Source organism: Mastigoproctus giganteus, chromosome 9 (genome assembly GCF_048544385.1).
Source record: "Mastigoproctus giganteus isolate SK-2022 chromosome 9, ASM4854438v1, whole genome shotgun sequence".
In the NCBI taxonomy this organism is placed as follows: domain Eukaryota; kingdom Metazoa; phylum Arthropoda; class Arachnida; order Uropygi; family Thelyphonidae; genus Mastigoproctus; species Mastigoproctus giganteus.
This window is the reverse complement of record NC_143583.1, coordinates 69106991-69119472: the sequence shown is the minus strand read 5'-3', so window position 1 is coordinate 69119472 and position 12482 is coordinate 69106991. Positions and strand designations below refer to the sequence as shown.

General features: G+C 35.0%; 1 protein-coding gene across 1 annotated transcript in view; it reads left to right on the top strand.

Annotated features, from left to right (window-relative positions):
• The window catches only part of LOC150080426 (anoctamin-5-like), a 251979-nt gene that overhangs the window by 50048 nt on the left and 189449 nt on the right, over positions 1-12482 (top strand). Inside the window, exon 7 of the mRNA XM_090381897.1 lies at positions 5101-5252. Within this exon, the coding sequence (XP_090238023.1) occupies positions 5101-5252 (152 nt within the window). The remainder of the gene's footprint in view (positions 1-5100; positions 5253-12482) is intronic.

Genomic DNA, 12482 nt, shown 5'->3' with positions numbered 1-12482 from the left:
TTAATCTGATAAAGTTATAATCCTGTAAAATAAATTTACTTGTTTTTCTTGTGAACAATATTGTTCACAAGAAAAGCAAGAAATATTTTGCATGAAGGTAAAGTGTTTATACTGTTGATTTTTGTATACTCCTACCATGCATTGCATATTTGATTTGTTATGAGTGAGTTTACAAATTCTTTAGGAAAAAATTGGGACCAATTCTGTACTATGCATGAAATGCTTTACCCTTTTCATAAATGAATTATGTAATATTCATTAACTTTGTGTAAAACAGAAAGTGGCCTGAGCCTTTTAAAATCTTAGGTAAAACAAAAAGATCCCATCTTTATTTTTCAGAGATATATCTTTAATTGGGCCATTATTAGATCTTGAAATCCTATATTATTTGTTTAATCAGACCATTATTTTTATAATATTACAAGTTATTAACGGCTTGAAATTTTAGATTAATCTGATATGTATTAAATTGACGCGGCTAATTTTTATGCATTTTTTTTCTTTTTGAGTTTTATCCTGTTTCATTTAATTATTTTACAGTGAATGCTTTTTTATTGCCATCAGTTATGAAATATTTTTCATATCCAGCCATTAATGTAATTTCCTTATGTGTGCAAATATATGCTTACATATTTATGCATGCACAATATATATACATGCATTTCTTTGTTTTCTGATATATTTGGATAACTTTTGGAAAATGCCTTGGGATTGAGTATACACCTTTTATAGCAATTTTCAGACATCCAAAATTTAAGTAGTAAGAAAGTCATTTTGTTCCATGGCATGTCATAAAAATATTTTTAATACCATTTTTCATTTATTAGAAAGATATTTCTGCATGTTATTTAGTTTAAGTTATTAAAAAATTGGTTTCTAATTGTTTTGCAAAACATTCCATCCAACATAATGTTTGAATTGCATGTTGTACCTATGTGAAGTTAGAATCTATTTATTACTAATAGTCTAAAAATCATATCTTACATTTTGTAGATATTTTCTCCTCCACCTCTTTAGTGATTATAGTCTTGTTGTTATGGCATTGCAAAAACAAAAGACCAAACTGACAATTTGTCAGTTTGGTCTTTTGTGGTGTAACAACAAGATAACAATTACTAAAGAAGTGGAGGAGAAAATATCCACAAAATGTGTGATTTTTAGACCCTCTTAGTAATAAATATATTCTAAACTTTACATAAGTGAAGTACTTTCATTTCAAATATTTTTCCATGTAATTTTACAATCTTAAGTAAAAATTACCCGCATACCTGACATGAAAAAATGCTCCATGAATTCATAATTATATCAGCGTTGTGTGCTTTTCAAAAATTGAATAGGACGTGAATTGCTAAATAATTTCTAGTCATGTGATATACATTTCTTTAAAATGGAGGCTTTTACTTTTCTGATACCATAAATGATATTTTGATCATTTCATTTATTTTAAAATATTATCTTCATCTTGTGCATGATGCAAACATGTTGTTTTATTATTGCACAGAAAAAAAAAAAAATACATGTGTTATTTCTGGAAAAATATACAATGTAATGGAAATGCACCTTTAACCCTCTGCCACTTACATCTCTAAATGAATTTCAGTTACTAATCTCATGTAACATATATTAAAGCTCTTTTTGGATATTGTTAAAAAAAATAACTTTCAACTTTAATCCCCTGTTACTGTGCCAACTAGGCTGCCCCCCCCCCCATGGTAGCATAGTTGGCATAGTATATTACCACCTGCCATTTGTTTGGAGAGGTCTGTGTTTGATTTCTGTTAATCACTGGAGTCCTTTTCATTTGAGCCTGTAGTTGGTTGATCTCAAGTGGAGAGTGTACTGTTTTTCCCTGTGAGTTATTCCAGATTTTTTGAGTCCAAACAATGTGCAAATTGGCCCATGAATTCATACACTTCTACAGTTATGAGCACATATTTGGGGCTGTTAATATCAATAATATCATTTATTCATATTATCATTATATTCATAAATAATCTGCAGTGGGGTATACCAATCATTCTTTTGGTATACCCCACTGCAGATTTTCATGCTGAAGTGAAATTTTCAAAAAAAAAAGAAAAAAAAAAAAAGTGGACTGAATTATAGAGTGCCATAGGTACAAGGGTACTGCCTTTACTCCTCCAAAAAGTATTACTTTTAGTCCTAAAATACTGTGATCATTTATTGAAATTTGGTGGAGATATGGTATTTACATGGGGGGGGGCAATGATCTCACTTCCAAATTCAGAGAAATAAAAGAAAAATAATGCATTTGTCAGATGCCTTGCTAGTGACAGACAGTTCCTGGTGGAATGGTATAAAACTTGGTTTACTGTACTGTCTTTCAAATTTCATTGAATGCACTTGACAAGTTGGTTTTTTAATTTGATTTGGACCCATTCTCTTTTTTCCATTAGTTGTGCAGTGCCCAGCATGAAGGCAGTGGTCATTAATGTGCATTTAGCTTTTCCTCCAAAAGTGTCCTCATAATCTTGATGTAATTGAGATCAGTTGATTGGACAGGCCATTCAGGTCAAGGGAGAGATTTTTTCCTCTTCCATTTGTACATCATCTGATGCTAACTGTAATCAGTCACAATGGAAAGAAAATCAATTTGCCTTATGAGATTCAGTTCACAACAGAAAATATTGCCCACACCATTACAGAATTTTTTTCAATTCTCAATTGCTAGCATAGACTAGGAACTCTGAGTAATAGTTTGTTCAGAAATATAGCAATGTGGGTTAGAATGAACATGAATTGAAGAGACAGTCTTCTGTGAACTCAACAGTTATATCACAACATAACTTTAGAAAAACCAACTTGGTGGATTATGATAGTTATTGTCAGTTACAGTTTAAAGAACTGTGACTAACTGTCATAGTTTAATACAGTTACTCAGTACAGCAAAGTATATCAGATGTTTAACTCAGATGTTTCTCCCCAGTGGTAACAAAAAAAAAAAAAAAAAGAGGAAATTTAACACAGCAAATAGAAAGGAAATTTATATACAGATGACACTTGTAGGTAATGGTTAGATTTATTTATTTTTATTAAGTGTACAAATTCTTCCACAGAGTATGCAGACTAAGATAAATGTCATATCCTAAATGGTATGCTATGTGCCATTAAACACTTATTTTTTGAATAAAAATGTTGATGCAACCTTAAAAACTAAACAGCATCCAAAAAGTTATTCCAAATAGACAGTAATGCTTGGAATCATGAAAAAAGGGAAGAACTGAAAATATCAAAGCTTGAAAACATAAGCAAATGATGATGTCCTCTCCTAAGTCAGAATATATAAAATGGCCTATAAATATAAAATTAAATAAGATATATAACATATGGAGGCAAGAGGTGATAAAATTCAGGAATTACAGTTGTATACATTTTTCACTCTACTATTAATTTTGAAAGAATATTTAGGAAAGCACAGATGAAAGTACCCACTTGCTGGCCGAGACTATTTTGTTTCTTTTGTAGTAGATACTTTTGAAGGGTGCAAACATTTTTATAAAATGAAATGAAATGGAAGGAAAATAAAATGAAAAGTTGCTAAAAGAGAATTCCACTGACTTGTTGAGCCATTCATGAATTCCTTTCCCTTCATTATTGTGAACGCCAAATGTGGAATAAAGAAGGAATATTTTTAAATATATCACTGCATATATAATGAATATATTTTAACCTAACTCTGTAGGCCTTCAGTTGTGCATACCAATGAAATAGAAAAGAGTTGCTGTTTCAGTTAAGCTGTTGAAGCAAACAAACAGAAAAACAATAACACACAGTTCTCCAATCCATAACAGCACAAAGACATTGATCAGAACCAGTGGTACAAGTCAGTGGAATTATCTTTTAGTAACTTTTCATTTTATTTTTCTTCTATTTCATTTCATTTTATAAAAATTTTATAAAATGAAATAAACATTTGAACAAGTAGGAGAGGAATGTTGGTTATTGCAAGACCTGTGTTCTCTGATGTGATCTGCTTATTTAAATATTTATCTTGGCAATGGTAGCATAGCCAGTGTTGGAAATCTGGAGGTGATTTGTAGTGCTTTAATGTTGTCTCATTCAGAACCATCCTGGTTCTGAATGAGACAACATTCTCATTCAGAATCAGGATGGTTCTGAATGAGATTTTCCATCCGGGATAACAGTAGGAGGCTGGTGTATGAAAGAATCATAATGTTGGGTGAATTATAGCCATGTTGCTCTTGTGCTAATAAGCAAAAACAATAATCAGGTAAAAAAGAGGAAGCGATAAAAGTAGGAAGAGGAACGGATACGATTCCTGGGATTGAGATACATCTAGGGATGGAAAATTCACCCCATTTATGTTAATGACAGATTCTGTGGTAAACTGGATATAATATGATTCTAAGAATTGCTTTGTCCTGAGATTATTTCCTATAGTTATGATCCTGGAATTATTTTGGTTGCAGCAGTGTCTTTTGGAAATTGAGTGGTTGGCCATAGCATTCTTTCTTTCATTGATTTTTTTAGTATTAGTAGTGATAAATAATGCAAGAAGCAAGCTTGTATAGCTCCAGCAAAAAAAAAAAAAAACCCCTCCCACATCACCTGTCCATTCCCTCCAATAGTTTTTCAAGTTCTTCCTTGAATTTATTCAAACTAACCAGTTCCACAAACTTTTTCACATCTATTCTGCAAACATCCTTCCTCAATTTGAATTTATGTCCCCTCATGTATGTAGTCTGAAAAAGAAGAAGAATCCCATCAGCATAGCTCATTCAATCCATTCAAACCCTTAAACACCTCAATCAGATCATCACCTTACAGGAGCCTAGTCAGCAAACACTGCAATTTACAAAACTGAAGCCTTTTTTGGTAAGAGTACTCCTTTGTTCCCCTCACCAGTCTCATTGCCCTTCTTTGCACCCATTCCAGCAGCTCTACATTCTTCCAGTTGGAGATTGGATTTTTTTTTAAACATATATGCAATATTTTTGAGGGGAGTAGAAATTTCATCATGCTATCATAAATTAATTTTAATTTATTGAATTTAAATCTTAATTTTAATATCCTATGGTGTGTGTGTGTTTTTACTTATTTGTTTATTTTTTATATTAGGTTCCAGAATTTGATATAGCCAAATACTATGAAGGTCAAAAACCAGCTGGTTTGACTCAGTCAGTCAGTGATCTTTTTCATCCAAACTCCGCTATCTTCCGGTGGAAAGATAAACGTTTCACCACTGTCTACACTAGAGATAAAGAATACTTGTAAATATTATAAGAACTTTTTCTTTACTAAATTAGTCTATTCATTTGATTAAAAAATATATTTATATATGAGCATGCACAAAAATGAACACTTATTGTTATGCCTTCTCTATTTTTGTTTCATAAAAACCTGATTCTTTTATTTTGCAATAATAAACAGTTTGTGTACACTGGTTGAGGAATATTAACCATCATGATAATTTTATTATTTATTGGAAAATGGAAGCCTATTAAAAGTTAAGGCTATCAAAGAATATTATTGCATATTCTTTTAAAAGAGATGCATTCGTCGAAACATATAATAAATTTATTAGATTTCATTTTAATGTATGGAAAGCATCACAGTTGGTTTGGTAGTAATAATGCATGGCCTTTCAACTGTAAGCTAATGTTCAATTCCCCATCTTTCAAATATGAAAATTTTCCTAGTAATATTCTTCATAAGTTTGTACTGGGCTATGTTTTATTCACTTCCCAAAGTGACTATTAACCACCATCATCATAATCATCATCATCCATTTTCAATCCACTGCAGGATGAAGGCCTCTCCAGCAACTTTCCAGTTCCTTCTGTTTTGTGCAATGGCCACCCATTTGCTACCCACAAACTCATGAATATCATCTGTCCATCTCTGTCGTTGTCTTCCAGGTTTTCTTCTAGCTCCTCTTGGGTGCCATTCTGTTATTCTCTTAGTCCATCTGTCATCATGTCTTTGAGCTATGTTTTCTGCCTAAGACCATTTTAATTCTTTAGTTTTTATAAGAATGTCCTTTATTTGAGTTTGCTGCCTAATCAATGTTTCTCTTCTTATCTAATAGTCTGATTCCCAATATAATTCATTCCATTCTTCGCTGTGCAGTTCTCAGCTTCTCTTCCATTCTTTTGGTGAGGGGTCCAAGTTTCACTTTCATAAGTCATGGTGGGTAGTATACATTGATTCATTATTTTACGTTTCAGACAAATTGGGATATTGCTCCTCAGTATGTGACTATATTTCCTGAATGCTATCCATCCAAAATTTATTCTTCTCTTGACTTCCAGCCATTTATCATTATTACAGCTCATGACTTGTCCCTGATAAGTATATGACTCCACCTTCAATCATTATATCCCTTTCTGTGGCTTACTTTTGTTTTAGCCATGTTCATCTTTAGTCCAAAATTCTTACTAACTCTGCATAACTGATTAAGATTTTCCTCTAATTCTTTGGGATCATGGCTTATGACCACAATGTCATCTGCAAATCGTAAATGGTGTAGGTACTCTCCATTCACATTGACTCCTTTCTGCGACCAGTCTAATCTTCTGAAAGCTTCCTCAAGGGCAGCAGTAAACAGCTTTGGAGATATTGTGTCTCCTTGTCGAACTCCTTAATTTTAAATTTACTACTGTCTTTGTCTAGTTTAACAAAGGAGGTAGCGTTCTCATATATTTTCTTCAGAATCATAATATATGGGGTATCTATGCCTTGTCTTTCCAGTTCCCGAAACATTGCCTTATGCTGTATGGAGTCAAATGCCTTTTCATAATCCACAAATGCCAGGCATCCTTTCTTATGCAGCAAAACTATGACTACATTATTTCACTCCTTATTTTTTATCATTTTTATTATTATTTTTTTTGTTAGTTGTTGGCGCATTGGCTTCTGTGGCCATAATGCATCTCCCAAAGTTTTTGCATTTTCTACTCTGATCCAAGCCCAAGGCGGGATTCGAACCCATGACTTACCTCTCTATCTGGAAGTTGTCAAGAGGGGTCTCTTCCAGCGCCTGAAGAAGGGAATCCCAACTCAGTTGTTAAACCTGCAATTGAACCATGCAAATGACCCTAAGAAGGAAAGAAGAAAAATTGCAGACCACCTACAAAACCTCTGGCAAGAAACATGGGACACAATGCCTAAAGGAGCAATCACTAAAAGGTTTATTCCCTCAATTAGTCTGACTTCCCCAAAGCTTCCTCCCTGGTACTCGCCTGGATTGCAAGTCACCTTCCTGCTTATAGGCCATGGACCGTTCCAGCAAAAATTAACAGCCATGGGAATAGAAAATAACCCATATTGCCACTGTGGTGAAGTGGAGTCCTGGGAACACCTTATGTACGAGTGTCTCACTTACGACAACGCCAGACTTCAATTCCTCACAGAGATTCAAGGAAACCCCCGCAATCAGGAGTCAACTTTACTTCAAGAAGAGGCCACATACCTAGCCTTAACACGCTACGCCCAGGCTGTTTTCAATTGTAGAAGAGCAAGACTTGCGGAACTCAGAGCAGAACAGAATAACGTGCCACCCCTGCGATCCCCTACTGGGATAGGATAATGCAATTTACCCTGGGTGCAGGATACTCACAGGAGCACCTGCTCCTGTAATTTTCAACTCCCTTCTCCATCCTCTTCCTTATAGTGGACTGCCTTCCCTCTTTGGTCCACTCCAACTACTGTTCCCCACTTTTGACCTCTTCTTCTTCTCTTACTCCCCCCCCCTCCCCCCATATGCTCTCGTATCTTTTTATTTTATTTATTTTTATTTATTTATTTTATTTTATTATTTTTTTTTTTTACAGCCTCAACTTTTTTTTATTTTCACTCTTTTTTATTTTTTTATTTTATTATAATTTTTTTTTTTTTTTTTTTATTATAATTTTTTTTTTTTTTTTTTTTTTTTTTTTTTATGGCTTCTGTCAGGTAGCTTAGGCAACCCTGGCAGAGGCAGCCAGAGTATAATGGACAGCCTGGCTCACCTCCCAGTGGTTGTGGCGGGCAACGTGGAGTCCCAGTAGGGGCCCCGCGGCCAAGCAGCCAGACACAACAACAGAATAAAGCACAATACTACATTAACCAGACATTACACTTTTTTTCTGGCTGTGCAGTAGTTCTGCATTTCATCACAGAGTACATATGGTGCAGATGTGGGAAACCACCGGTGGCGCCTGAACCTAAATACTTTGCCACTATGCCACTGACCTTTGGGTAGCCGGGCAGCACTTTACCCACCCGGCTAGCCCGGTCGGCTTCACTCCTTAGGCATCACACCTTTTCTAATGCATTTTGTGAAGAGTCTTGCCAATTTTTGTGCCATGTCTCTTCCTCCCAATTTTAACAACTCTACAGTAACTTCATCTTCCCCTGGGACTTTCTGATTCTTCATTTTCTTCAATGCATGTTCTACCTCATCAGGAAGGATATTGGGTATATCATATGTGTTACTAATTTGCGATCCATCTTCCCCACTGCTAGCATCATTCCCTCGCTCCTTGTATAATTCTCTATAGTAGTCTTCTGCTATTTGAATTATGCCTTCTCTGCTATTGATAAGTATACCATCGCTATTCTTAAGTTTCACTATTATTTGTCTTCCTGTATTACTGCTCATGGCTGCTGATTTAAGTCCTTTGTTTTCCCTTAATACTTGTCCTACTTTTCTTGTGTTAAATCTTCTTATATTCTCTCTGAGTCTCTTTCTAATGGCTTTGCTAAGTGATGACAAGTGACATGACATCATGACAAGTGTTTCTTGACTAATTTTTTCTTCTTTGGATTTCTTTTTACCTATAGATTTCTTGGGCTTTATCACTTTCAGAAAGTTGTAATATTCCTCTTCGATATCTTGGTTCTGAGCCGTCTGCAGAAGAAGCTCAAACTTGTTCTTAAGTTCCAGTACATACTGCTTTTTCTCCTCTTCTGTTATATCTCAAAGACCTTCATATTATGTACTCGAGTCAGTTTTTTCCCTTTCTTTTCTTACATCTATATTAAGTGTGCATCTTACCATTCTCTGATCGTTTCCAACATTTACCTTGTTCAGGACAGTAACGTCATTCATGATATATCTTCTGTTAGTGAGGATGAAGTCGATTTCATTAGTTGTTAATCCATTTGAGCTCTTCCATGTCCACTTTCTGTTCACCCTTTTCTTGAAAAAAGTGTTCATTACTGACAATCCTCGAGATTCTGCAAATTCCACGTCTTTCACCAATTCCAAAGTTTCCTATAGTTCCCCTTTCTGTACTGTTTTGTCTCTTTCCAACCTTAGCATTGAAGTCCCCCATAATGATATTGTAGTGGGTTTTCTGCTCATCTAGAAGACTCAATTTCAGTGTACATTTCTTCAACCTCTTCTTCATCATGGCTCAATGTTGGTGCATAAATCATTATAACCTTTAGTTCTTAGAAATCCTGAGTAGTAGTCTTGACACCCTTGGTGATGCACTTTTGAAATCCAAAATGTTGTTTTTTATATCTTTATGGACCAGAAAGCCAACTCCATCTTCACTCCTTTCACTGTTTCCATTGGTGTACAGCAGATTTCCACTTGATAAGCTTAAAAGTGATTCATTTCTTCTTGTTTCAGCCAAATCTATGATATTCCAATTCACGTTTTCTAATTCCTTTTCCAGCTCTAATATCCTGTCCTCACTGATGAGCGATCTTACGTTGTAACAGGCCAAGTTCAGTTTCTGTGCTTGGCACCTGGTCGTACCCAGAGATTCTTATCACCCTCTGCTTTCACTCTGATCCTCTCACTGCCATAAGAGGGGTTTGGTCTTTTTCTCTTCACGCTGACCAGGCGTCTTGAAGAGAACCACTCTACACATTCGTTGCCACCTAGGTGATGTAACAGCACTTACCATTGAGGTGTGCATGAGTGGATTTTAGGGAGGCAGGCAGGCCAACCAGACTTCTCCTAAATCTTCTGAGATAGAAAGATATTGGTTTCATCAGTGTTTTAGACTGAGTGTCTGATAACACACAGAATACCTGTTCCCCTCTAAGCTTCGCCTATTAACCATATATTCCCAAATATGGTTAAAAATTAAAATTTGGAAAAAGACAATTTTAATAAAATATTATTTGCTTTAGTTTTTAATACTACTTATCAAAGTGTTTCAGATTTGAATTAAAAATATTTGGTAACAGTATTATTATAGAACTCAAATCAAGCCATGGTTGTGACGTTTCCTTCAAAAGTGCTGCGATTTTTCTCTACACAAACAGGAATTCCAACTGTTCAGAATATTCAATTTTTACTAAGCAGCCTGAATCCGACTTACTGTTTTGTGTTGTTGGGTATATCTTGATATTGGTTGTAGATAAGCTGGTCAGGAAGCATATCTGAAGGTAAAACATTAAAGCTTAATGATTTCCTGAAGGAAATCATCAAGCTTTAATCATTATGCAGCAATTAAAAACATCCACTTTATTTTGATTGTGGGAGGGGTGGGTCTGCCACTGCTTAGGCAATATCTCCATGCTGCACAATCAGTTGTTGTTTTGGTTTTTTAGGAGCATTAGCAACTAAGGCCATATTGCTCCAGGAATATGCGGTGGTCATTCCCTTGACCTTTCCGCATCCTCCGTATTTGGTGGTGACTGGCTCGAACCGCGGTCTAATCAAGAAGTGTGTGCTACGCACTGCTGCTCCTTCTCACCTGGCTACGGAGGCACCTACAATCAGTTGTAATGATCTGTTTTGGTGAGTGACCATTCCAAGAAGTAAATTTGCCAATTTTCAAGTGGTTTTCTGGATCTGCTCATTTTCCTAAACATGAATAGATAATGGATTTCCAGATTTGGGAGGTTAAACTACATAAAAAGGGAAAATGAGTGGGATGTCAGGATCAAATTTTGACACTGGGATAAATTTTCAAAAAGTTATAGGAACATAATTAGCAACTATTTATAATTTGTCAATCTGGAAAAAAGCATATGACAAAGTTTCTAGAAACCTGCTCTTTAAAATTTTATAAAAATATAGCATTAAGGATAATATATTAAGAGATACAAAAGTTTGTTTAAAAATGGAAAATCTGCAGTGAGAATTTGAAGTAAGTATTGAAAAATGGTTCAGGTTAAACTTTTAGCAAAGCAGGGTTGCACCTTTTTGCCACTTTTTTATGATTTTCATGAACCATTTAATAAAGAATGTTAGTTACTGACAAAGTTTATGGTAGGAAAAATAAAAATTATATCATTATTATATGTGGATGATATTGTGCTATTAAATAGTATCCTGCAAAATCTTCAAGAATCTGAATTCTCTATTGCAAAAAAAAATAAAATTTTTTGAGAATTTGACTTGAAAATTAATTGCAGAAAAACAAAAATTATGAAAGTTCAGGGAGATAGATAAGGAAAATTTAGATTGTCGACTAAATAACTAAAAATTGGAACTAAGTTAGTAATTGTCTATATGCATTGCATTTGCAGCAGTCTCAAATGGAGATAAAAGATTATACATGGAATTAAACAACTAAATAAGTAAAGTAGGAGCCAGTTGAATATATTTATATAGAAATTACCCAAAAAACCATTAGCATTAGTAGAGGCATATAATGCAAGAAAGCAAGCTTACATAGCATCAGCCAAAAAAACCCTTCCTGTTTCACCCATCCATTCACTCCAAACATTTGTCTAGTTCAACCTTGAATGTATTTAAGCTGTCAACTTCCACAATGACAGATGGAAGTTTGTTCCAGCAATCAATCACTGCTGGCTAAAGGCATATTTCTGACATCTATTCTACAACTGTCTTTCATCAATTTGAATTTACCCCCTCTCAGGTGCAGAATCTGAGCAAGAGGAAGAATCCCATCAGCATTGAGCTTACTCAAACCATTCAAAACCTTATACACCTCAATCAGATCACCTTGCAGGTGCCCAGTCTTCAGACTCTTCAATTTGCAGAACTTAAGCCTTTCTTGGTAACAGCAACCCTTTGTTCCACTCACTAATCTCATTTCCCTTCTTTGTACTTGTTCTAGCAGCTCTACATCTTTCTTAAAATGAGGCCTCCAGACCTGTATGCACATACTCAAGGTGTGACCTGACTGCCATATAAAAGGGGATGATCACCTCCTCATCCTTGCTAGCAAAATTCCTATCTATTATTGACAAGACCCCATGAGCTACTCATGCAGCCTGTTTGCAGTGCTAAGATAACTTATATTTAACTGCACAATTACCTGTAGGTCTTTTTCATTCTCCACCACCCTGAGTCTAGTACTGCATAGTTGGTATGTTACTCTAGGATTACCACTACCCATATGCAGCACTTTGCATTTGTCAATGTTAAACTTCAGTTGGCACCTCTCAGCTCATCTGCTCAACTTTTCAAGATCCTGTTGTAGTAGTGTACTGTCCTTAACAACCCTACCAACCTTTATATTGTCTGCAAACTTGAACATTAAGCCTGATATACCTTCATCAATATCATGATAAATACAGAAAACAAC